The sequence below is a fragment of the Palaemon carinicauda genome, chromosome 1 (assembly GCF_036898095.1).
Source record: "Palaemon carinicauda isolate YSFRI2023 chromosome 1, ASM3689809v2, whole genome shotgun sequence".
In the NCBI taxonomy this organism is placed as follows: Eukaryota; Metazoa; Arthropoda; class Malacostraca; order Decapoda; family Palaemonidae; genus Palaemon; species Palaemon carinicauda.
This window is the reverse complement of record NC_090725.1, coordinates 172,412,966-172,440,489: the sequence shown is the minus strand read 5'-3', so window position 1 is coordinate 172,440,489 and position 27,524 is coordinate 172,412,966. Positions and strand designations below refer to the sequence as shown.

The window sequence follows — 27,524 nt, the reverse complement described above, 5'->3', positions numbered from 1 at the left end:
CATCCGCAGTTTGGAGGCGATAGGCATCACAGGAAAACAAAGTGAAGTGTTTCTTACACCTATCATCCTCTCTCGTTTGCCAAGTGAACTGCGGCTAGAGTGGGCCAGGGGTGGTGATGGACATGAGAGTGATTTAGATTGGTTATTGGCATTCTTAGACAAGGAAATTTCAAGATTAGAAAGGTCTGAAGCCTTTAAGGGAAAGAGTAGTAGTGAAGTAAAGAAAATTGAAAATAAGAGTTCTAAAGACAAGGTGTATTCAGCCGCAGCCCTTCATGCTTCGTCCAAGCAAGAAAACACAATGTGCAGTTTCTGTGCCAAGAAACACAAATCAGAAAACTGTTATGGTGTGCTAGAATTGAGTGGAAAGAAGCGAGGTTAAAAAATAAGAAGTTTAGGCCTGTGTTTCAAGTGTTTGAAGAGTGGACACATGTCAAGAGACTGTAAAGCTCGTACAAGGTGTACAAAGTGTAACAGTGCCCATTCTAACTTAATGTGTGGCGTTAGGCTGGAAATAAACCTAAAGAAGGAGGAAAGTGAAGCAAAGGAAGGTGCTGTTGGCAGTGACAAGCCTGGCGATGTGGCACTTCTAACAGGGCAAGGTGGTAACTGTGCCATTTTACAAACTGCCAAAGTTCAGGTGAGTGGTAGTGATGGTACTGTTGTCACTGCTCAGGTAATGTTTGATAATGGTGCAGACAGATCTTATATTAGTAGCAAATTTGTGAAGAAGTGTAAACCACAATGGATCACCAGTGCACCTATGCCATACTCTAGTTTTGGTGGTCATAGTAGTGGAAAAAATGAACACAGAAATGTTTATAAGTTAAAGTTGTGAGACTCTGACAAGAAAGTGCTATGCTACGTATTATTGCTGCGGAGATTCCCAGAATATGTCAACCCTTGGTTAGGCCTATTGTACCAGATTCAGTACTTAACTCTTTTTCTCATGTTGTATTAGCTGATGATTACCACCATGATTCTCCCATTGAGATTGATATACTGATTGGTCTAGATTTTTACTGGACACTGATTTCTCCTGTAGATGCCTTCCAAATTAACTATGTCGTAGCAATGAAGTCTCTCTTTGGTTATGTCTTGAGTGGCAGGCTGTATAAAACCAATGACTCTTGTACCTACTCTGTACCACAATTATTGTGTATCTCCTCTGTTTCAGACTCAGATTTGTGTAAGTTTTGGGATTTAGAAACTGTAGGGGTTAAGCCTAGGGAACTTGTTGAAAGTTATAGTGAAACCAAAGTTTTCAAAGAATTTGAGAGTACTGTGAAGTTTGTGAATGGTCGCTATGAGGTTGCACTGCCATGGAAGGATGATTCTGCTAAGGAAAAGCTTTTAAATAATGTTGTCATAGCCCATAAAAGGTTAGGTAGGCTAATGGTTAAGTTAGAACACGATAAGGAGCTTAAGAAAGAGTATCAAAAAGTGTTTGATAGTTATGAGTCTGATCACATGATAGAAGAGGTACCAAGGTAGGAAATTTCAGGTGTGAATTCTGTGTACTATATGCCTCATCGTCCAGTAGTTAAGTTAAGTAGTTCAAGTACTAAGATAAGACCTGTGTTTGGTGCCTCTGCCTCTTGTTACAATGGTGTATCATTGAATGACTGTTTGTCCTCAGGCCCATCACTCAACCCTGACTTGGTTGAGGTGCTCATTCGCTTTCGTCGTTGGCCTATTGCTGTTACAGCTGATATAAGAAAGGCCTTTTTGCAAATTAGTGTACAAGATAAAGACAGAGATGTTCATAGATTTTTATGGCCAAGAGACGATGGTACAATAAGGCACATGAGATTCACACGTGTACCCTTTGGTAACACAGCAAGCCCATTTCTTTAAATACCACTATCAAACATCATTTGGATAAGTATCCCCCAACTAGTGTAGTGCAAGATTTGAAGGCTAACATGTATACAGACAATTGGTTGAGTGGTGCGGATTCTGCTGTAGAAGCAGCTGATAAATCTTGTGAAGCCCGTAGCATTATAGCTGATGCTAGTATGGACCTTACAAAACTTGTATCAAATAGTTTGCTAATTACTTCTCAGTTATGTGACAAGGTACCCTTTATAAATTCTGATGAACCCAATACTGTATTAGGCCTCAAGTGGTGTAACTCACTGGACAGTTTCTCCTTTGATGGCATAAACTCGGATTCCTTTGTAGAAGTAGTCTACTAAGAGAAGTATCCTTAGTGTAATAGCTAAGATTTTTTACCCTTTAGGATTAATTAGTCCATATGTTATGTATGGCAAGATACTTTTCAGGAACTCTGGAAACTGGGTTTGACTTGGGATCAAGAAATGCCATCAGAGTTGAAGCTAAAGTTTCAGGGATGGCTCCTTAGTAGTCAGCATTTTAAGAATAATCAGATAGATTGATGTTATTTTTCACAAAAGGCCTGGGGGAAGCTTAGTCATATAGAGCTACATGGGTTTGGTGATGCCTCTGAAAAGGGCTATGGGGCTTGTGTGTACCTGCGAGTGCCTGTGGAGAACGGCTCATACAAGGTGTCATTAGTGTCCTCCAAGTCAAGAGTTGCTCCCATAAAGACAATTACATTGCCGAGGTTAGAACTCATGGGATCTCTTTTGTGTTCACGATTAGTCAACTTTGTGAAGAATACCCTTATCCTAGATAGCAGTGTTAGAGTTAGGTGTTGGACAGATTCTACCATTGCTCTGTCATGGATTCAAGGAGATGCTAGTAAGAAGGACCTAGATGTAGCTAATCGGGTAAAGGAAATCAGAGAGTTAACACCTCCAAGTTGCTGGCAACATTGTGTAAGTAAGGACAATCCAGCTGACCTGATAACACGAGGTCTATTAGCAGACAATCTTGTGGATAGTACTATGTGGCTCTGTGGGCCTAGTATGTTAAAAGAATCCCAATACAGTACCAGGAAAGGGAAGGTAACCCAGTTAAGTATAAAGATGAAATAGGCATAGAAAGTACTGCTGTCTGTCTTAATGTACAAGGCATGCCAGACAACCCTTTGATAGATTTAGATCGATACATTAAATTAAGCAAGGTGTTAAGAGTTACAGCTTATGTCTTAAGATTTATCATAAATTGTAGAAATAGTAATAACAAAGTGGCAGGCCCTCTCATTACTGAAGAGATTGATTTTGCTAAGTTGAAGTTAATTTACTGCATCCAAAGAGAAATGTTTTCTGCTGAAATAAAGGCAATTTTGGGTAAAAAGGCTATCCCTCAGTGGTCTAAATTAAGAAATTTTGACCCCTTTCTAGATGATAAAGGCTTATTAAGAATTAGGGGACGTCTTGAGTTTTCTAACTTGAACTATGACACTAAACATCCTGTCATAATTCCAAAGGGTCAATTTGCTAAACTGTTGATCAGATTTCAGCACAGGTTTTTAAAGCATGCAGGTGTGGATACTGAAATTTCATCCCTGCGGAATAACTTTTGGATTATAGGAATGAGGAGATTAGCTAAGATAGTAATAAAGGAATGTTTAAGTTGCCGTTGGCATGATTCAAAACCTTGTAGTCAGCCCGTGGCTCCATTACCTAAAGAAAGAGTAAGGTGTTCTCCACCCTTTGATGTAACAGACTTAGATTATGCAGGCCCCCTCTTTTGTGCTGATTGTCCTAGTAAGAAATTTTATGTATTGTTGTTCACTGGTGGTGTTGTAAGAGCCGTACACCTAGAGCTTACAGAATCTTTATCCTTGCCTGATTGCTTATTGGGTATAAGAAGATTTTTTGCCAGGAGAAGTTTACCTAGTGTCATATATTCAGATAATGCAAAGACTTTTGTAGCTGCTAGGTATGAAGTACAAAGGCTGTATGGCCACTTGACTCCCAAATGGAACTTTATAGCCCCTCATGCTCCCATGTGGGGGGGGGGGGGGGGCTGGTGGGAGAGATTCATTAGGTCAGTTAAGCTTGTCTTGAGAAAGACACTAAATCTGAACTATGTAAGTAAGAGTGAATTAGAAACTATACTAGTAGAAATAGAGTCCTGTATTAATTCCAGACCATTGACGTATGTGAGTGATGAACTTGATTCCATTCATTATCTCACTCCATCACATTTTATCCTAAGAAGAGCCCCACACTGTAAATCCTTAATAAATTTTGAGCCATCTAAGGTGACTTCCAGGGACTTGAATGAAAGAGAAGTTTTAAGAAACAAGAACCTAGAACATTTTTGGAAAATTTGGAGTAACAATTATATAACCAATTTGCCTCAAGTTGTTAAAGGATTCAATGAGAAATGTAATTTGTCTAAGGGTGACCTTGTGTTGATAAAGGAGGATAACCTCCCTAGATTGAAGTGGCCTCTTGGGGTTATTGTAGATGTTTTTAAAGGTAGAGATGGAGTTGTAAGAAGTGTAAGGCTCAAAACTAAAAAGGGAGAAATGACTAGACCCATTCAAAGATTGTATAATCTAGAAGTAGGTACATCTGAAGATTTGATTACTAATGATGCATCCTGTGATGATTTTGATAGATATATGTGATAATCCTCAAATGCCTATTCATACTGTTAGTGATGATGATGTACTTCCAAAGTCTAAGTCTAGTAGAGTAATTAAGCCTCCTTTTAAGTTAGATTTATAATAGTCACTGTAAGTCATGCAGTTGCGCATGTCAAGCAGAGGGTAATGTGTTTATTTCGTAAAACTACATTACTAATTTTTATTGTGTATTTTTCTGCCATGTATAATTTAGGTAAGGTCTGAGTTGTGCTTTTTAATAGGTGGCTTCGTCCCCTATTGCCGGGAGGATGTTGAATTTAGAAAGGTGTCTTCTGCATATTCACTTGAAAGGAGTGTCCTTATAGTGTATCTGAAATAGCACCACCATTTTCTTTTATAACTCATGTTCCAATGTTCGTTTTGTTAGTTTTCTTGGTTATATATTTAATTCTGTTTCTCTTACTTTAAGTGTATATTGAAGTACAATTAATTTAGTATTTGATATTTACAAGTCATCATATTTATGAGTGTGAATTTTGTTACTACTTTTGCTTAATATATTCTCATTATGTTTACTTAAGAGCTTAGTTGTTCTAATAAAATCAGAGGTTTAAAGAAAAACATGGTGTTTCCTTCGAGCCCGACGCTCTCCTTTTTCCATACCTTCCTGTACGATGTGGGCTTAAATAATCCCCCACACTGGAGCTAGATTTCAATGGTTGAGAGAAAATTAGAACTCTCAATCGATAAAGTAATTCAGTGGGTTGATATGAATGTACAGTGAACCCTCGCTACTTCGCGGTTCGACCATCGCGGATCCACCACTTCGCGGGTTTTTTCCATAACCCATATATATATACATATCGCGGATTTTCCGGAAATTTTGAAAATACCGCGAAATCTGAAGACCCCCAAATACGATATTTCGTTACCTGTAATTCCATTAATACTGTAATTAGTAATATCTGCTCTTACTGATTGTTCATTGCATTACATATGATATATAATTCAGCACAGAAAGAAATAAAACACGAAAAGAGAATGTGATCATACGATAATACAGTACTGTATACAGTACGTAGTAAAATTAAATCGAACATGAAACGCAAATCAGATGCAGTCATACCATATTAGAATGGTGTAAAGCTGCTGATGGCTACTACTGTACTACAAATGTAATGGATGTGCTTCTTTTCCATGAATCTTTTGTATGTATACGTACGTAGTACTGCATCCAATAATATTCTTTGTTGCAAAAATCACATTTCGAATAAGCGTACGAGAGATAGAGAGAGAGAGAGAGAGACACATCCTACAAAAGAATAAAATAGCATACGTAAAGCTATTATTATTATTGTTATTATTATTATTATTGTTGTTGTTGTTAATAAAATTATTATTGTTATTATTATTATCATTATTATTATTATTATTATCATTATTATTATTAACCCTTTTACCCCCAAAGGACGTACTGGTACGTTTCACAAAAGCCATCCCTTTACCCCCATGGACGTACCGGTACGTCCTTGCAAAAAAATGCTATAAAAATTTGTTTTTCATATTTTTTGAAAATTTTTTGAGAAAATTCAGGCATTTTCCAAGAGAATGAGACCAACCTGACCTCTCTATGACAAAAATTAAGGTTGTTAGAGCAATTAAAAAAAATATACTGCAATATGTGCTGGGAAAAAATAACCCCCTGGGGGTTAAGGGTTGGAAATTTCTAGATACCCCGGGGGTAAAAGGGTTATTATTATTGTATTATTATCATTATTTATTATTATTATTATTAATACTGTACGTACAGTATACGCGGGGTATCTTGTACTTTGAGTTGGTAACCTACGCATCATATAAGACGGGTTGTGATTGGTTCAAGCGCTGATAGATGACGAATCACAACTCAAGTTTTGTTATCTAGCCTGTGATTGGTGTTTTGCCCGCATCTCCAACCCGCAGCATCTAGGTTCTCGCGGGCCCGCGTCGTCCACTTTCTCTTAAGCCGTATCGCTGAGTAGACGTTCTTAAGTTTGTGAAGTTTAATCTGTGCTGTGTGCGACTGTTTTAAGTTGAACTTTTTGTTGAACTTTCTGTGCAAATCCTACTGTACAATGCCTCCCAAGCGTTCTGCTTCTACTAAGGCTGGTAGTGAGCCTAAACGCCACCGAAGGATGATGACGATTGCTGAGAAGGTGACGCTTCTCGATATGTTGAAAGACGGTGGAAGCTTCGCGGCCGCAGCGCGCCATTTTGGAATCAACGAATCCACTGTTCGCTATATCAAGAAGGACGAGGCGAACATTAGAAAGACGGCTGCAATCACCTTTAGCAGATCAGCGAAGCGAGTCGTTACAACGCGTAATAAAACGATCGTACGCATGGAAGGTGCTTTAGCTGTGTGAATTGCCGACTGCCGGAAGAAGAACATAGCCTTGGATACGAACACCATCCGAACAAAGGCTTTGAGCTTGTATGAGAATTTTGCTGCAAAGGAACCTCAAGACGACGACGGCAACCATGCTGAAGAAGATGATGATGCAGATGAACCTCAATCAGGGACATCCACTGATTCCCAGCCTCAGAAACAACGTTTTTCCGCCAGCAAAGGATGGTTCGCGAAGTTTCAGAAACGCTTCACCCTGAAAAGCGTTTCCCTGCATGGCAAGGCTGCTTCGGCTGACACTGCCGCTGCTGAAACTTACGTGAACCAGACGTTCAAGAATATTATCGCCGAAGGTGGATACAAGCCGGAACAAGTGTTTAATATGGATGAGACCGGCTTGTTTTGGAAGAGAATGCCGTCGCAAACTTTCCTGTTCAAAGAGGAAGCCAAAGCCTCTGGCTTTAAAGCATTCAAGGATCGCGTTACCCTCGTGATGTGTGGCAATGCTGCTGGATTTTTGCTAAAGCCGGGGCTTATTTATAAGTCGAAAAATCCTCGCGCTTTGAAAAATAAGAATAAGAATCTCCTTCCCGTGTACTGGATGCATAATCAAAAAGCTTGGATTACAAAGATGCTGACCTCCAATTGGTTCCACCAGTGTTTCATCCCGCAAGTCAATGAATATCTCGTAGAGAAGGGCTTGCCATTCAAGATCCTTCTCCTTATGGATAACGCTGGTGAACACGCAACTGACCTGTCGCGTGAGGGCGTTCAGGTTGAGTTCCTGCCACCCAACACCACGTCATTAATTCAACCGATGGACCAGGGGGTTATCAGTGCGTTCAAGGCCCTCTACACGAAGAATACCTTGGCGGACCTCGTTGCGTGTGTGGATGCTGCCCAAGATGATGAGGATGAAGATTTTAACTTGAAGGCGTACTGGCGGCAGTACACCATAGCCACGTGCCTGAAGAATATCCAGAAGGCACTTCAAGAGATGAAACCTGCAACTGTGAATGCGAGCTGGAAGAAGTTGTGGCCCGAGATTGTTTACGACGATGAGGGATTTACTCCGTCGGAAATCCAACACTCTGCAATACGCAAATCTGTGCAGTTGGCTGCGATAATTGGAGGTGACGGGTTTGGCGACATGACGACTGAAGACGTCGACGAGTTGTTGGACTGCCATTCCCAGCCGCTAACTGACGCAGACCTCGAAGACCTGACGAAATCGGCAAGCGAAGAAGAGAGTGAAACCCAGGAAGAGACCCAAGAAAATGTCGAAGAAACAGGCTTAACACTAGAACGGCTTGCCAAGGTCTGCAACCATATAAAGGAGGTGAAAGAAATGTTGCAAGAGTGGGACGAGGATATGGTTCGGTCTGTGCAATTCTCCAACAAGGTCGATGACATCATGATTCCCTACAGGATGCTCTTAGATTGAAAAAAGAAGTAGCGGCAACAACTTCCGATCACAATGTTCTTCCAGCCTCGCAAAAAAGAGCCAGTTCCTCCTGCTATTACGCCTTCGGAAGAAATTGAAGAAGTTGAAGAGGTGTCCCAGGAAAAGACACCTCCGTCTGAAGAGACGTAAAATACTATCATTGGCTGCACAGTAGAAGACATCATCAGCTTCATCATCATCATTTCTACTGTGCAGCAAATTCATCGCCATCATCATTCAAGTTTTTCTTGAACTTCTTTCGTGGTGAGTACAGTAACAATCTTCATTTTTTACTTTAATATTCTAACATTTTAATATTTGTGCCTGTTTTATAGTTTAGTACTGTATGCATTAAGTTAAAGGGAAGGTTTTAAAAGTCTACATGTTGTAACCTATCATATTTATTTTGTTTAAAATTTACATTTACGTACGTAAAACAATCTCTCTCTCTCTCTCTCTCTCTCTCTCTCTCTCTCTCTCTCTCTCTCTCTCTCTCTCTCTCTCTCTCGTAAATTGTTTTCCTGCTTTGCTACGTACAATATGTACTGTACAGTACTGTATGATTTTATATAGATACGGTAAATTATATTTGTAAGGTAACATATTTCGTAAATGCTTTTACTGTAAATACTGTACTGTATCATTATTTATCACTTTCATCATGCGCGTTAAATGCCTTGTTTGTTCTGAGCGTGGTTGTTTACTGAGTGTACAGTACTTTATGACGCCGTCGTTTCAGGCGGCGTCATAAAGAAAAACATTTCATTTGGAAGTCCTAAGAAAAATTAAGTAAAACATTGGTAAAAACAAAATCAACATACTGTATAATCAATATAATCGATGCAAAAACTAACCTATACATATATGTGTACACTAAATGAGTTTGTTTCTTCATTATGATCAGAGATGAACGTAAACAAAACATTGGTTGCCATTTTTTATCGTGCTTTTTAGCGTGTTTAGGAAACGCATGATATAAGATCGCCTTTAATATTTGTGCCTGTTTTAGTTTAGGGTACTGTAGTACATGCATTAAGTGTTCTGTACATTAAAGGGTAGTTTGTTAACAGTACTACGTACAAGGGAAGGTTTTAAAAGTCCGAATATACATTTTAAATAAATAGGTAAATATGATGTCACTACTTCGCGGATTTTCACCTATCGCGGCCGGGTCTGGAACCTATCTACCGCGATAAACAAGGGTTCACTGTATTCAAGTTTTTGACAAGCAAAACTGTTGGTGTCCATTTGTGTCGTATTCGGGGAGTACCTACAGACGCGAATAAGTACATCAAAGATCAACGGATCACCTGTGTAAGTGAAGCTAGATTTTTAAGGATTGACATTTGATTGTAAGCTTGAAAATTTTAAAAGTATAGTGTCTTGAGGCTCTTAATCTTTTGAAAATTTTATCCCATACATCATGGGGGCAGATTGCAAAACTATTTTAAAACTATTCAAGGCCTTAATGTTTTTCAAAAATTAGCTATGGGAGTGAAATATACTTTACAGCCACCTCAAGCTGATTGAAGGTTTTATATTCTATACACCATACAGGTATCAGATTGGCCACATGAGCCTTTAGAACTTCGCCTATCCCAAGCCTCCTTGTTGATGCTGGAAAGTTACCTTTAGACCTTTACCGAGAAACGTCTAATTGTTTTGCATTGGTTTAGGCTACAAAGACTTTCTAATTCTTTAGCATATCAGACTGCAAACCTTGTAAGGCACTCAACATACTTCGAGTTGCACCCAAAATCTTCTAAACCTTATGAATGTCCCTTTGAATGAGAATCTAGTCAACATAATTGATAGGCGTATCCCTTCTCGTGTGCTAAGGTACCAAGTGAAGGACAAACCGTGGTTCAATGATGATTATAGATATGCTTATTTGGAGAAGGAGGAGGCCTATCATCTTTGGAAGGGTAACAGATCAGATTTGACCTGGAATTACTATACTCAGCTTCGAGCTTTTGCTCAGAGAGTTTATGCCTCAACTTAAAAGGAATACAATTTAACCATAAAAGAAACCCTTTCTGGTACAACTCAAGAACATAAATGATGGTCTACCCTTAAATTTGCACTCTTTGGTGTTGATGCAACAGTTCCTCCTTTACTTAAACCAGATGGCTCAGTCACTCACTGTCCAAAGGAAAAGGCAACACTTTTGGCTGATGTTTTTGACAGTAAACAGAGTAATGAAAAACTTGAACTTCCTCATTCTTGTTTTCTTGAGGCCAAACTAACTAGTTTAGCTTTTCGATCTCGTGAAATTAAAGCTCTGTTGATGGACCTTGATGCTTATGGAGTGTAGACCCAAATGGTATTTTTCCTTTGTTTTTTAATAAAGACAGCAGATTTCTTAGCTCCAAAGTTATCTGTAATTTTGCGCAAGTTAGCAAGAAGAGGAGCTTTTAGCACTTGTTGGAGAATTGGTAATGTTACTCCTCTATGTAAATGTGTTTGTGGTAGCTCAAGTCCCACTGATTACTGCCCAATTTCCACAAGTCCCATATTATCTAAAGTTTTTGAACGTCTTAATAGGTTTGCTGAAGTTAATTATCTATTCCCTAGTTTGCAATTCGGTTTTCGTAAAGGCCCTGGAGCATGTGATGCCCTTCTTACAATCTCCAATGCTGTACAGAAATCCCTTGATTGTGGTCAGGAAGTTTGTATGATTGGCCTTGATTTTAGTGCTGCCTTTGACCGTGCTAATCAGGAGGCCCTTGTTTTCAAACTCAAACAGTTGGGAGTGGGTGGGTCGTTTCTTAGCATTATTATTGATTTTTTAAGTAATAGATCTCAAAAGGTTGTTGTTGATGGGCACCATAGTGATTATAGGAATGTGATATCCAGTGTTCCACAGGGTAGTGTTCTTGGCCCATTACTTTTCATACTATATACACATGACATGTGGTTTGGCCTAGAAAACAAGCTTGTTGCATATGCAGATGATGCTACTCTCTTTGCATCACATCCATCCCCTGAATGTAGATCTAGAGTTGGTGAATCCCTTAATAGAGATTTAGCTAAAATTAGTGCATGGTGCAAAGTATGGGGTATGAAGTTGATTCCTAACAAAACTCAAAGTATGATTGTAAGTAGGTCAAGGAGGGTGGCTCCTCAACATCCGGATCTCAGTATTGATAATGTTTCTTTAAATTTGTATGACTTTTAAAATTTTAGGTGTGATTCTCGACAGGAAAATTTACTTTTGAGAAACACATTAGGTATGCGTCTTCTTCAATTGCACTCCTCAGTCGTTCCCCAAGATGTTCTCGCAACATTATTTGTGGATGATCTCTCAATATCATTTGCTGGCACTAGAATGGCAATGGTTGAGAGAAAAATCCAACTCTATTGACAAAATTATCCAGTGGGCAGACATGAATGGATTCAAGTTCTCGACAAGTAAAACTACCATTGTCCATTTTTGTCGTATCCGGGGAGTACATCCAGACCCGGAAATATACATTAAAGGTCAACGGATACCATGTGCAAGTGAATCTAAATTTTTAGGTTTGATATTTGATTGCATGCTTACATGGGTTTCTCACTTAAAAGCTAAATGTCTCGAGGCTCTGAATATCTGAAAAGTATTGTCCCATATAACATGGGGGGCAGACCGCAATACTATTTTAAAATCATACAAGGCCTTGATTTTTTTCCAAAATTAGTTATGGATGTGAAATATACTCTTCAGCAACCCCAAGCCGGTTAAAAATATTAGACTCGATACATCATGCAGGTATTAGATTGTCTACAGGAACATTTAAAACTTCCCCTATCCCAAGTCTCCTTGTTGATGCTGGAGAGTTACCTCTAGACCTTTACCGAATATCTTCCATTATTCGGTATTGGTTTAGATTGCAAAGACTCCCTAACTCTTTAGCCTTCCAGATTGCAAGCCTTGTAAGACACGCATCATACTTTGAGTTGCACCCAAAATCTCCTCATCCTTATGGCTTTCGGGTGAATCGATTATTAAACAGTCTGGATATAATTAGAAGTAAGGTACTTCCATTCAAGGTATCATCAATGCCTCCATGGAAATTACCAGAGATATCTTTTTGTAAATACTTTATTGGAGTTAAGAAGAATATGACTGACCTAGAAGCCAGGTCTCTTTTTATGGAACATGTTGAAGAACATAGAGGATCGACTTTTGTATATACTGATGGCTCCAAATCTGATGCTGGCGTTGGATTTGGAGTACATAGTAATGATTTTAATTGTAGAGGTGCACTTCCTCTATCAGCTTCCATATTTACTGCTGAACTGTATGGCATACTAACCGCTATTGAGAAAATAGCGTTGGAGAAGGAGGGTAATTTTACAATTTTTAGTGATGCAAGGAGTGTCCTTCAAGCTTTAGAAGTTTTTAATTCTAGCAACCCTTTAGTTTTAAAGATTTTAGAATGGCTTTTTATTATTGAACGGAGAGGTATAACAGTTAGATTTTGTTGGGTTCCAGCACACGTAGGTGTGTCTGGGAATGAGAAGGCAGATTCACTGGCAAAGAATGCTGCATCCGAGTTGCTGCCAAGAAGATATCCCATTCCGTGTAACGATTTCCTACCTAACATCACGAAATTGCTTTGTAATACTGTAAATGGCAACAGCACTGGGATAGTCTAGATGGCAATAAAATGAGAGAAGTAACAAATGCCATATCTCCTTGGAGGTATAACATGATGCCCCGAAAATGGGAGACTTCTCTTTGTCGTCTCCGTATTGGTCACACTTGGTTGACACACGAGTTTCTGCTGAAGTGCCAACACCAACCCTATTGTGAAGACTGTTTAGTACCTCTAACAGTGAGTCATTTGTTGACCGAATGCCCCAATTATAATAACTTAAGAAATAGATATTTGTTTGAGGCTCGAGGTGAGGGTGGCAGGTTCATCCTCGCCAAGATTCTTGGACATGATGTGTCCTACTATGCAAGTGGCATTTTTAGATTTATTTCAGAAGCAGGTCTCCTGAAAACTATCTAACGTTTATAATGACATCCAACTTTTACGGTTTTAATTGAATAATCTTTAATTTTTTTGTATTTATAAACTAAATGATATCGGCGTAAATGACTTTAGATGTCAGGATGCCTGAAAACCTTAAATCAATCAATCAATCTTCAATTGCACAAAAAATTGGCTTATTGAGAAAGTCTTTTAAGATTTTCGGTGATCAATCTATTCTGAAGAAGTGTTTTGATTCTTTCATTCTACCTTGTTTTGAGTATTGTTCTCCTGTCTGGTCCTCAGCTGCTGATTCTCATCTTGATTTGTTTGACAGAAACTTACGGTCTATTAAATTTCTTATTCCTGATCTAGATATTAATCTTTGGCACCGTCGTTCAATTAGTTCTTTATGCATGTTGCATAAGATTTTTCATAACTCTGACCATCCTTTACATTCAGATCTCCCTTGACAATACTATCCTGTTCGTAATACTAGGCAGGCAGTTAATTACAATAGCCAGGCCTTCTCCATCATGAGGCTCAATACTACACAGTATTTTAGAAGTTTTATTCCAGATGTTACCAAGTTGTGGAATGATCTTCCTAATCAAGTAGTTGAATCAGTAGAACTTCAAAAGTTCAAAGTTGGAGCAAATGTTTTCTTGTTGACCAGGCTGACATGAGTATTTTTATAGTTTATATATGACATATCTGTTTATGACGTTGTTAATAGTTTATATATGACATATCTATTTTGACGTTACTGTTTTTAGAATGATTTATTGTTAGTTTCTTCCCATCATTTATTTATTTCCTTATTTCCTTTCCTCACTGGGCTATTTTTCCCTATTGGAGCCCTTGGGCTTATAGCATCTTGCTTTTCTAACTACGGTTGTAGCTTGGTTAGTAATAAAAATAGAAATGATAATAATAATATGGTTTTTTGGGTAAATCAATTGGTACACAGTCTTCATATAGCTAGAAGTAAGGTGCTTCCATGTTAGATATCATCAACCCCTCCATGGAAACTACCAGAGATATCTTTCTATAAATATTTTACTGGTATTAAAAAGAATATGACTGACTTAGAAGCCAGGTGTCTTTTTATGGAACATGTTGCAGAACATAGGGAATTGACTTTTATATATACTGATGGGTCCAAATCTGATGCTGGCATAGGATTTGACATATATAGTTGTGCTTTTTATTGTAGAGGTGCACTTCCTGTAACAGCTTTTATTTTTATTACTAAACTATATGGCATACTAGCTGCTACTGAGAAAATAATGTAGGAGGAGGAGGGTAATTTTACCATTTTTAGTGATGAAAGGAGTGCCCTTCAAGCTTTAGAAGTTTTTAATTCCAGCAACACTGTAGTTTTAAAGATTTTAGAATGACTTTTTATTATTGGACTGATAGGTATAACAGTTCGATTTTGCTGGGTTCCGGCATACATAAGTGTATCTGGAAATGAGAAGGCAGATTTACTGGCAAAGAATGCTGCAACTCAGTTGCTCCTAAGAAGATCCCATTCTCTGTAAGGATTGTTCACCCAGCATTAAGAATTTTATTTATAATAATTGGCAACAGCATTGTGGTAGTTTAGTCGAAAATGAGATGAGAGAAATAATGAATGTTTTATCCTTTTGGAGGTATAACATGGTACCCTGAAAGTAGGAGACTACTTTTTGTTGTTTCTGTATTGGTCACACTCAGTTGACACATGAATTTCTGCTAACTGGCCAACACCAGCCATATTGTGACGACTGTTTGGTAACCTTGATAGCGAGGCATTTGTTGACCTAGTGCCCCACTTATAGCACCTTAAGAAATAGATATCCGTTTAAGGCTTGAGGTGAGGATGGCAGGTTTATCCTTGCCAAGATTCTTGGGCATGATGCGTGTACTTTGCTAGCAGTATTTTGATTTATCACTGAAGCCGTTCTTCTGAAAGCTATTTAAATTTTTTAAGGACATCCTATCTTTTATTGTCTCAACTTGAATACTCTTTTATTCTTTTTAACAAATGATATCGTCGTTAATGACCTTCGATGTCAGGATGCCTGAGAATTTCAAATCAATCAATCTCTTTATATTTCATCCATAACAATTGATATAGGTGTCAATGATATTTGATGTTAGGAAGCCAGAAAAGTCCAAATCAGTTAATCAATCCAGCAATGTGTGGAAGCCAGCATTATGAACATCGGGGGAAGTTTAAGATTTGAAAGCCTCTCATGAATGTCAAAGGCAAGGGACATTGACATTGCCCAAGCAAGCAGGACAATGCCCTAGAGACTGACCATATTTACATATAATCAGTGCCCAAGCCCCCTCTCCACCCAAGCTGGGACAAGGAAAGGCCAGGCAATGGCTGTTGATGCCTTGGCAAGTAGAACTACAGGTTTCCCCAAACACCCCATCCTTAGCTCACAAGGATGGTGAGGTTGCAGACACTAAAGGAACAAACAAGTTTGAGCGGGACTTGAACCCTAGTCTGACAGTCACCAGGCAGAGACGTTACCAATAGGCCACAACAATTTTAATAATAGATTTTCAAAACTCTTTTGTCATCTTTTTTTTTAATATATATATGTATATATATATGTGTATATATATATATATATATATATATATATATATATATATATATATATATATATATATATATATATATACACATGCCCACCATCCTCCCCACAAAATCATGATATCACGAGGATAAGGGTAATTTCAACTTTGAAACTTTAAGGATAAGAGAGATGGGTATCTTAGTTCTGGTCTTCTTACCCCTTACCACTAAATTTTCCATTCCTCTATTAAGGGCAAGTGTTTTTTAAATGGAGAGAAAATTTTGTATTTTTTTTTAAATTATACAGGTAAATGTTAATTAATCTGAGCTTTTAGAGAAGAAGCAATATGTACACCAGGTAAGTATAGAAATAAGAAATCTTATTCCTTTTGTAATGTCCCATTTTTTCCATGACACTCAGAGCAGGTTGAAGGTTAATGAAACATCTGTGTTATGGTTCCTACTTGAACAAGTGATGCCTGAAACCATAATGGACTAGATCTATGAAATAGTTTAATTCCATTCAAAATGCGATATGATTTATTCTGCCTATTAGGGCATTGTTTTAGAATTGCGGTACCATAGTATATAACCAATTCTTGATATTTAATTTGAATTAAATTTCAGGGTATCTCTTATCCGTGATGGCTTGATACATTCTGGAAGTGTTCAGACCGAATATGTAGGAGGACCAAAACCACTGACTGGACTGAAAATTCTAGATGTCGGCTCTGGTGGTGGTATTCTATCTGAGGTTAGATAGTCTAGTAGTGTTCTTTTGCTTTACTTAAGGTTTTATGTTCTTAAATATGGGGGTTCAGAATCCAGAATCCAGTGATATTTAATATTCCACTCATTCTTACATGAATTACTTCATTTTGGATAGAAAATAGTAGTAAGTTAATAAGATAGTTTTTGAAAATTAAGTTTTTTTAACTGCCAATTTATAATAGTTTCTGTAATGTAAGAGTTTTAAGTGGAAAATTCATAGAAATTTTGTCTTTCCTAATTTATAATTTTTAATAACCCTGGATAGGTATACTTATTTTCAACATCCTTTAAAGGTATCGTCTGGTTGAGTTATAGAAAATGTATATATTTTCACAATCTTAATAGTTTTTCTTTTTAAAAACACTGAGAAAGGTAAAAAATCCATCTGCTTTTTGGAAATACTGTATATTACATAGAAATGGAAAAAAAAATAGTACAGTATAAGAATGTCTTCTTAAATAATTAAAAGAAAATCTATTCTAAAGATAAAGAAAAACAAATTTATATACAATATCTTGGATGTTTTGGGGAACATCTCATGAGATCGATAGGGCTGGACCATTACAGCAAATTTTCTGGTATGAGAAATTAAGTACTTTTTTTTTCAACTTTGTTTTTGTTTTTTAAATTCAATAATTCTTTGGAGTCATTAAATAAAATGACCGTTGACTATTTTTTTTCAATATTAATCTTACCCGATAATCATGTAGCTGTCAACTCTGTTGCCGACAGAAATCTACGGTCGGGATACGCCAGCGATCGCTATACAGGTGGGGGTGAACACCACAGCGCCATCTGTGGTCAGGTACTCCAGTACTTCTTGTCAACACCACCTCAATTTTTCCTCTGTCGTGCCTCCGGCTAGACCTACATGGATACGCTGTTGATTCTGGAGTTATTGCTCACGATTTGGTGATGTATTTGCTCTAGAGTTTAGCTTTCGCTATTCAGGAAGTTTTATCATTAGCTTAGCTAGCTTTTGGAATTAATTTGATTTAATTATGGTGACGAAGAGAGTATGAACTCTCTTTCACTTTTAAATGGCCGACCCTTCCCTTAGACGGAAGTGTTGGTGTCGAAGAGAGTATAGACTCTCTTTCTTAATTTTGCTTAACAAAAGTTATAGATTTATTTTATATCTCTCCGCCTTTTATAGGCCTCTTCGATTAACTTCCTTTTATTATAAACTTATTAAAATTAATTTTTATATTTGTTTATATTCGACCTTTCCTAATAGTAGGCGGTCTTTTCTTGGAACCGAAGTTAATTAACATTGAGCCCGTCATTTCGTTTTTACCTGTTAACATATTATGCTATTTTAATGTTTTTGAAAGAATTTCTTTGATAGTCTCGTACTGTTTTCAAAGTTGAACTAACGTTTTGTTTTGTCTCTGCAGTTGTTGACGTTCAGAACGTTCAACTTGCGCTCTATCGTTACGATAGAGAGAGAGTATTCACGGTGTCACGTTGCAGTAAGAGTAAACCGATTCTAGCGTTTTGTTCATTCTTTCTTAGCTTAAATGGTTTTAATTCTAATAAAGGAACTTTTTATTTGGGAAATCTTTCAGTTTTTTTCCTTTAACAATAATATGTTTTAACGATATATATAATTGGGCTCATCTCTCAGGTTCTAAGTCAAGAGAGAGAGAGAGAGATAGAGACGGAGGGAGAGAGAGGAGGATAAACGTTTCGTTCAAGCGGGTAACGTTGTTATCGTTTTTGCTCTTCTCCCTAGTCTCTTTAGGGGAAGAAGGTAAACGTTTCTAGAGTTTTATTCTTGTTCTCAGGCTTTATGCGGTGAGAGATTTTAAACGTAGTTTATTTGATCTAGTGTTTAGTCTCTTTTCCAGCCACTGAATTATTTATCTTTCATTATGTTTTTCTGTTACATTGTAATACTGTTTTCGCAATTACTAACTTTTAATGAAGGATAGAATTGCGTGTTTCAGGTACAAACCACTTAAAGTTTCGAGTTCAGTGAAATAACTGCAAACAGAAAATCAAAAGTGATAAAGTGATAAGCGCAAAGTGTTACAGTGTTGCGTTCGAGGGTTCGTCTGTTCGTGCCAGTTGTTCGCCTAGTCTGGGACCTCTTACAAGCTCCCAAGCCCAGGGGAGAAGTAATGTCGAAGGACTTATGGGTTCATCAGGCCTTGATCGACGAACAGACGTTTCCCTCCGTGGTTTCGGGTGTATCTACACACGTTGCCGACGTGATCACCCCACCCACACAAAGACGAGAGAGCCCTTTTATTCCTCGTCTGCGGAAGAGGTTTCTCGCAGAAACCATGGACCAAATCTGGCAGCTTTTAAGTGCAAGTCGGTCCCTTCCGCGCAAGTCCAACTCCTAGGTGGTGCCATTAGCACTGGGTCAGTTCGGACTTGCTGCAGTACGACAACTGCACACCTCCCAGAGAGGCAAGGTGGTATCGCAACAGGCAGTAACTCCGTCTGTTGCCGCACCAGCTGTTTTAGACCCTCAGTCTCAACGGACAGTAGCTCCGTTTGTTGTTGTCTTTCTTAAACTCTAGTGGTCTATGCTGCAGACAATGCAGTCTCAGCTTGCGGTGTTGATGCAGGAGTTTCAGGCAGAGAAGGTTAGCACACCTCCTCCTGCGTGCGCTCCTCCACCTCTGCGCAGTCCACCCTGCCAGACGTATGATGTTGAGGCTCCTCCTGCCTCCATGCGTGAGCTGCCGCATTGGGAGTTGCCAGGTACCAGCGCTATGCAGCAACCTCCACTTTCCTTGAGGCAGGAGCCTCATGCTATGCGGCAACCGCCTCAACTCTTGAGGCAAGAGCCTCAACTCTTGAGGCAAGAACCTCAACTCTTGAGGCAAGAGCCTCAACTCTTGAGGCAAGAACCTCAACTCTTGAGGCAAGAGCCTCAACTCTTGAGGCAAGAACCTCAACTCTTGAGGCAAGAGCCTCAACTCTTGAGGCAAGAACCTCAACTCTTGAGGCAAGAACCTCAACTCTTGAGGCAAGAGCCTCAACTCTTGAGGCAAGAACCTCAACTCTTGAGGCAAGAGCCTCAACTCTTGAGGCAAGAGCCTCAACTCTTGAGGCAAGAACCTCAACTCTTGAGGCAAGAGCCTCAACTCTTGAGGCAAGAGCCTCTCTCTGCGCAGCCACCTCCTCAACCCTTGAGGCAGACGCAACTCTTGAGGCAGGAACCTCATGCTATGAGGCAGTCGCCTCAACGCATGCAGCAACCGCATTCTTCACAGCATAAGCCTCTCTCTGCGCAGCTACCTCCTCAACCCTTGAGGCAGACGCAACTCTTGAGGCAGGAACCTCACAGGAGCCTCATGCTATGCGGCATCCTCCTCAAACCATGAGGCAGGAGCCTCATGCTATGCGGCATCCTCCTCAACTCATGAGGCAGGAGCCTCATGCTATGCGGCAACCTCCTCTACCCATGAGGCAGCCTCATGCTATGCGGCATCCTCCTCAACCCATGAGGCAGGAGCCTCATGCTATGCGGCATCCTCCTCAACCCATGAGGCAGGAGTCTCATGCTATGAGGAGCCTCATGCTATGCGGCATCCTCCTCAAACCATGAGGCAGGAGCCTCATGCTATGCGGCAACCGCCTCAACCCATGAGGCAGGAGCCTCATACTATGCGGCATCCTCCTCAACGCATGCGGCATGAGCCTCATCCCTTGCAGCATGAGCCTCATCCCATGCAGCATGAGCCTCATACCATGCAGCATGAGCCTCATCCCATGCAGCATGAGCCTCATCCCATGCAGCATAAGCCGCACGCCATGCAACATGCTCTGCTTACCTTACAGCATGCTCTACATACAGCATGCTCTGCATACAGCATGCTCTGCATACCTTACCGCATGCTCCTCAGTCACACATCTTTGGTTGTTGCCAACTCACTAGACTGTCAAGCAGTTTCATAACGTTGCCTTCTAGTCTGCTGCTTTTGCACCAGTGAAACCCTCACTGAGAGAACTTAGCTTTTCTCGGATATGGTTCCTGTAGATGAGAAAGTGCTATTCTCCCTCCTTCTGATATTCCCTTGAGGACTCTGTCATTTGGAGAGGAGCCTTTAGCTGCTTAGCCTCCTATGGACTTTTATTTAAGCATAACATGCTTCCAGGGAGGGTAATGGTTCCACTTCAGTCGCTAACCCCGTCTGTTACCACACCTGCTCCCATAGACCTTGAGCTTTGTTGCAAGACATGCAGTCCAAGCTTAGTCCTTGTTAGAGGATTTTTTGTTTACGGAGTCAGTGTGTCACTGGGAAGACGTTCAACAACCAGCAGAAGTGACTTGTTGTGACGCAGTGCGGCAACCTCAGCAACCCGATAAGGAGTTGTCTGTACGACCCAGACAGTCTAGACAGCTTCGGGTTGTCGCGGTACTTCCTCGCTTCCCCATGGTTGACAGTTCACAGACTGTGCAGCAGTACCATGATCTTGTGTCCGGCTCCGTCAGACGACTAGCTTTTAAGAGCTCCCACAAGTCGTCGCTGTCTGGAGATTCTCAGATGGACTATGGATCTGACCAAGGAACTGGGCCTCCTGGTCAATTTTGAGGAGTCCCAGCTCGTCCCATCCCAGACCATTGTCTACCTGGGTATGGATCTTCAGAGTCGAGCTTTTCTGGCTTTTCCGTCGGCCCCAAGGATCTACTAAGCCCTAGATTGCATCCAGAGCATGCTGAGAAGGAACCGATGCTCAGTCAGGTAGTGGATGAGTCTAACAGGGACACTTTCATCGCTGGCCCTGTTCATCGAGTTAGGGAGACGCCACCTCCGCCCCCTTCAGTATCATCTAGCGGCTCACTGGATAAAGGACATGACGCTAGAGACGATCTCAGTTCCTGTTTCCGAAGAGAGGAGGTCTACTCTCACGTGGTGAAAGAACAGCTTTCTTCTCAAGGAAGTCTACCTTTGGCTGTTCAGAAACCCGACCGCCGTCTCTTCTCTGACGCATCAGACACGGGCTGGGGTGCGACTTTGGACGGACAGGAATGCTCGGGAACATGGAATCAGGAGCTAAGGACACTTCACATCTATTGCAAGGAGCTGTTGGCGGTTCATCTGGCCTTGATAAACTTCAAGTCCCTCCAGCTTAACAAGGTGGTGGAGGTGGACTCTGACAACACCACAGCCTTGGCTTACATCTCCAAGCAGGGAGGGACTCATTCGTGGAAGTTGTTCTAGATCGCAAGGGACCTCCTCATCTGGTTAAAAGATCGAAAGCTCACGCTGGTAACGAGGTTCATTCAGGGCGATATGAATGTCATGGCAGATCGCCTTAGCCGGAAGGGTCAGGTCATCCCCACAGAGTGGACCCTTCACAAGAATGTTTGCAGCAGACTTTGGGCCCTGTGGGGTCAGCCAACCATAGATCTGTTCGCTACCTCGATAACCTAGAGGCTCCCGTTGTATTGTTCTCCGATTCCAGACCCAGCAGCAGTTCTCGTGGATGCTTTTCTGCTGGATTGGTCCCATCTCGACCTGTATGCATTCCCGCCGTTCAAGATTGTCAACAGGGTACTTCAGAAGTTCGCCTCTCGCAAAGGGACACGGCTGACGTTGGTTGGCTCCGCTCTGGCCCGCGAGAGAATGGTTCATAGAGGTACTGCAATGGCTGGTCGACATTCCCAGGACTCTTCCTCTAGGAGTGGACCTTCTACGTCTACCTCACGTAAAGAAGGTACATCCAAACCTCCACGCTCTTCGTCTGACTGCCTTCAGACTTTCGAAAGACTCTCAAGAGCTAGGGGCTTTTCGAAGGAGGCAGCCAGAGCGATTGCCAGAGCAAGGAGGACATCCACTCTCAGAGTCTATCAGTCTAAAGGGGAAGTCTTCCGAAGCTGGTACAAGGCCAATGCAGTTTCCTCATCCAGTACCACTGTAACCCAGATTGCTGACTTCCTGTTACATCTAAGGAACGTAAGATCCCTTTCAGCTCCTACGATTAAGGGTTACAGAAGTATGTTGGCAGCGGTTTTCCGCCACAGAGGCTTGGATCTTTCCACCAACAAAGATCTACAGGACCTCCTTAGGTCTTTTGAGACCTCAAAGGAACGTCGGTTGTCCACTCCAGGCTGGAATCTAGACGTGGTCCTAAGGTTCCTTATGTCATCAAGATTTGAACCTCTCCAATCAGCCTCTTTTAAGGACCTCACATTAAAAACTCTTTTCCTCGTGTGCTTGACAACAGCTAAAAGAGTAAGTGAGATCCACGCCTTCAGCAGGAACATAGTTTTCACATCTGAAACGGCTACATGTTCCTTGCAGCTCGGTTTTTTGCTAAAACGAGCTTCCTTCACGTCCTTGGCCTAAGTCGTTCGAGATCCCAAGCCTGTCCAACTTGGTGGGGGACGAACTGGAGAGAGTACTTTGCCCAGTTAGAGCTCTTAGGTACTATCTAAAAAGGTCATAACCTTTACGAGGACAATCAGAAGCCTTATGGTGTGCTATCAAGAAGCCTTCTCTTCCAAGGTCTAAGAACTCAGTTTCTTACCTATTCAGGCTCCTGATTAGGGAAGCACATTCTCATCTGAAGGAAGAAGACCTTGCTTTGCTGAAGGTAAGGACACATGAAGTGAGAGCTGTGGCTACTTCAGTGGCCCTCAAACAGAACCGTTCTCTGCAGAGTGTTATGGATGCAACCTATTGGAGAAGCAAGTCAGTGTTCGCATCATTCTATCTCAAAGATGTCCAGTCTCTTTACGAGAACTGCTACACCCTGGGACCATTCGTAGCAACGAATGCAGTAGTAGGCGGGGGCTCAGCCACTACATTCCCATAATCCCATAACCTTTTTAACCTTTCTCTTGAATACTTTTTATGGGTTGTACGGTCGGCTAAGAAGCCTTCCACATCCTTGTTGATTTGGCGGGTGGTCAATTCTTTCTTGAGAAGCGCCGAGGTTAAAGGTTGTGATGAGGTCCTTTAGTATGGGTTGCAGCCCTTTATACTTCAGCACCTAAGAGTCGTTCAGCATCCTAAGAGGACCGCTACGCTCAGTAAGGAAGACGTACTTAATAAAGGCAGAGTAATGGTTCAAGTCGTCTTCCTTACCAGGTACTTATTTATTTTATGTTATTTTTGAATAACTAATAAAATAAAATACGGGATACTTAGCTTCTTTGTTAACATGTATGCTGGTCTCCACCCACCACCCTGGGTGTGAATCAGCTACATGATTATCGGGTAAGATTAATATTGAAAAATGTTATTTTCATTAGTAAAATAAATTTTTGAATATACTTACCCGATAATCATGATTTAATTGACCCACCCTTCCTCCCCATAGAGAACCAGTGGACCGAGGAAAAAATTGAGGTGGTGTTGACAAGAAGTACTGGAGTACCTGACCACAGATGGCGCTGTGGTGTTCACCCCCACCTGTATAGCGATCGCTGGCGTATCCCGACCGTAGATTTCTGTCGGGCAACAGAGTTGACAGCTACATGATTATCGGGTAAGTATATTCAAAAATTTATTTTACTAATGAAAATAACATTTTTTATAGAATAAATGGTTATTATCAGATAACATAAATGTATTACTAAATATGCACTAAGAGGTTACTCAGGTTAATCAGGGGCCAAATAAAAATGTTTTTTCTTTTTTATGGCCAAGTTTCATAATAACAAATTCATTGAAAAGCGTTTCTCATACACGAATAGCATATTTAGGCATGAAAATATACCAAGTGTAGCAATTGCTTTGTAGTATTATAGGTTTTTAAGTGGAAAATTAAATTTTGTCTTGCGTTATTTTTAACCCTAGATATTTTTCAGCTACAGTTTTGGGATTCACAGATTGCTTGTGTTCCTATTTAAGAAATATTTCCATAAAATTTACTTGAATTGAGCAAATATGTTTTTTAATGATTTTTTTTTGTACATTTTTCCTTTTTTTCATGTTTTTCAAAATCTATCTTACCACATTAAAAAAAAAGTATTGCTATTTATTAGCAAGTTATAAGGCATATAGAATACAAGCAATAACTCAACAAACCACTGAAATTTATTTTTTCATTTAAAAAAGAAATCAATATGACAATGAAACTCAAAAGGCATTGCTTGAACTACACTAGAATCAGAGATATAGCTTTTTGATATTTTAGAATATGTTTAAAACTGAAGTAGATAGAATTTGAAATAATTTTTTTTTTGAGAGAAATGTTTAAAGATTTTTTGTACTTCTCTAATAAAGCTTTTCGGTGACAGCTACTAAGCTCCTGATCACATGTCTTCACTACATGGGTTTCTTCAGGACACTCCATCACTTTTCTTGCTTTTAAGTCTTTTCCTTGACTGTGAAATAAGGACACGGTTAATAGATTCCCCCTTCTTCGTTATGATAGATGTAGTAAAAATGATAAAAGAATAACGAAGTAACCAAAAAATCCATGAATAACAATGGTGTTAAGGTTAAGGAAAAAAAAACAACTCCACATAATGATAAGCACACAATATGTTTCACGCACTAAATTTTTAATTAAGCAAAGGTTGATCATTCATCAGATCACATGTTGCTCACACACATTGTTATTTTTACCCAGAGTATCATACAGAAAACAGTGAAATATGAATATAAACTTGAATATTGAGGAATTTTCTTAGGAAGAAACTATCTCAGTTGTCACTATAGTAGAGATAAGGAGATTCTGAGTGTATGGGCACAAACAAAATCGCCTTGCAACCCTATAAGGAAGCTTCCAAATGACATGAGCTTTCATTTGGAAATTATAATAATATTTTACAGAGTAAAAATTATGAAATCAGAAAATGGCTGTGACCAAATATGGCTATTTTCTAGAACACCAATACCTTGAAAGGTATTTTCGGGTTGAGCTTAACCTCGTTAAAATTCTGTTTTATGAAATGTGTATATTTTGTCACAATTTTTATAGTTTTTCTTTCTCAAATTAATTCAAACATTGCTAAACACTGCTGATGAAGTAACAAAACCCTTCTTCATATTAGAAATTAATTACAAATAAATAAAGAAAATAGGTATAAAAATTGTCACTTAAATATTTATAAAACATCTAATTCTAAAGATAAAAAAAATTATATACGGTCTAGGATGTCTAAGCGAAATTTCCCTATAGGGTACGTTTTGGCACTGCCGTTTTGACGAGGCTGTTTAGGCACAGCCGTTTGGGCTCCAGCTGATTTGTCCCCATCCTATCTGGTGACGGCCGTTTTAGTGCAAAAACATTTGTTTTATTTATAAATCGTACTTCATTTATAAATATTCAGAAAAATTTTCTATTTATAGATTTGTCTGTTTAGATGGACAAAATTCTAATATATCAATTATAAATTGAAAGATGATAAACACATTTACAAAAGATGAAAACTAGCTGTCTCCTCGTTTAGCTGTTCGCTCAGTCTCATTTGTTCCTGCCAACGAAGCCATGTTCATAATTATCAAATGAACTATATAAATGGTATCTATTTTTCTGATATATATTTTACACTTTTATGAGTCTTCCTTTACTTTTCAATAAAAGTTTTAGGCTCTATTTTGGCATGCGATCTCTATGGCATGATCTCAGAAATTATTATTTTGCTTTCGTATGGGATCTCAGTATTTTTGATAGGTAAATGAAACAATAATAATAAAAAATCTTATGGTTCTTGCTTCGCTGTGCACTCTTTTCGCTTGTGAAAGAATAAAAACATCAAGCTCTGTATGTACTGGCAAGAGGTAATGTTGAGCTGCCCACGCTAACATCAATGATTGATTATTATTTCTTAGATAGTTACATACATACATATACCAAGGCACTTCCTCTATTTTGAGGGGTAGCCGACATCAAACAAATGAAACAAAAAAGGGGACCTCTCCTCTCTATGTTCCTCCCAGCCTGACAAGGGACTCAACCGAGTTCGGCTGGTACTACTAGGGTGCCACAGCCCACCCTCCCCCGTTATCCACCACAGATAAAGCTTCATAACGCTGAATCCCCAACTGCTGCTACCTCCGCGGTCATCCAAGGCACCGGAGGAAGCAGCAGGGCCTACCGGAACTGCGTCACAATCGCTCGCCATTCATTCCTATTTCTACTAGGCACTCTTGCCTCTCTCACATCTATTCCCCTATCACCCAGAGCTTCCTTCACTCCATCCATCCACCCAAACCTTGGCCTTCCTTTTGTACTTCTCCCATCAACTCTTGCATTCATCATCATCTTTAGCAGACAGCCATTTTCTATTCTCTCAACATAGCCAAACCACCTCAAAACATTCATATCCACTCCAGCTGCTAATTCATTTCTTACACCCGTTCTCACCCTCTTAGATAGTTATTCCCGGTATATATGTTTATAGAAAATTTAATGGATCTTGCTTCGCCCTGAAGTAAAGTGAGATCGCATACCAATGCAAAAGCACGATTTTGATACTGCATACCAAAACAGCACCAAGTTTTAAAGTTTGGAATGATCATGAATTTATCAACTAATTATTTTTACTTTTCAATAAAAGTTTTAGTTTTGAAGGATTATGAATTTATCAACAAATTATTTTTACTTTTCGATAAAAGTTTTAAAGTTGTGAGTGATTAGGAAATTATCAAAAAATGTTTACTTTTCAATAAAAGTTTTAGTTTTGGATTATAATGAATTTATCTACGTCATTTCTACTCTTCAATAATAGTTTTAAAGCTTTGAGTGATTATTGATTTATCAACAAATTATTTCTACTTTTTCAGTTTTGAATGAATTTATAAACAAATTTTTCGTAATATTTTACTGGTACCAAATCAGATGGCGCCAAAATGGCTGTGCCCAACTGTCAGATGGCGACCAAACGATGGCACCCAAATGATTACGGCCAAACAAATATGCCCATTCGATTGCGCCCAATAGTTCCACTCCAAAATTTCCTGAGTTCCAAAGAAAGCTAAACCATTAAAGGGAATTTTTTGAAAAAA

The 27,524-nt window shown here is 39.5% G+C and overlaps 1 protein-coding gene across 1 annotated transcript in view; it reads left to right on the top strand.

The window, feature by feature from the left end:
• Positions 1 to 27,524, top strand: part of Coq3 (ubiquinone biosynthesis protein COQ3, mitochondrial) — a 671,041-nt gene that overhangs the window by 255,350 nt on the left and 388,167 nt on the right. Inside the window, exon 3 of the mRNA XM_068386252.1 lies at positions 16,456 to 16,582. Coding sequence (XP_068242353.1) covers positions 16,456 to 16,582 — 127 coding nt within the window. The remainder of the gene's footprint in view (positions 1 to 16,455; positions 16,583 to 27,524) is intronic.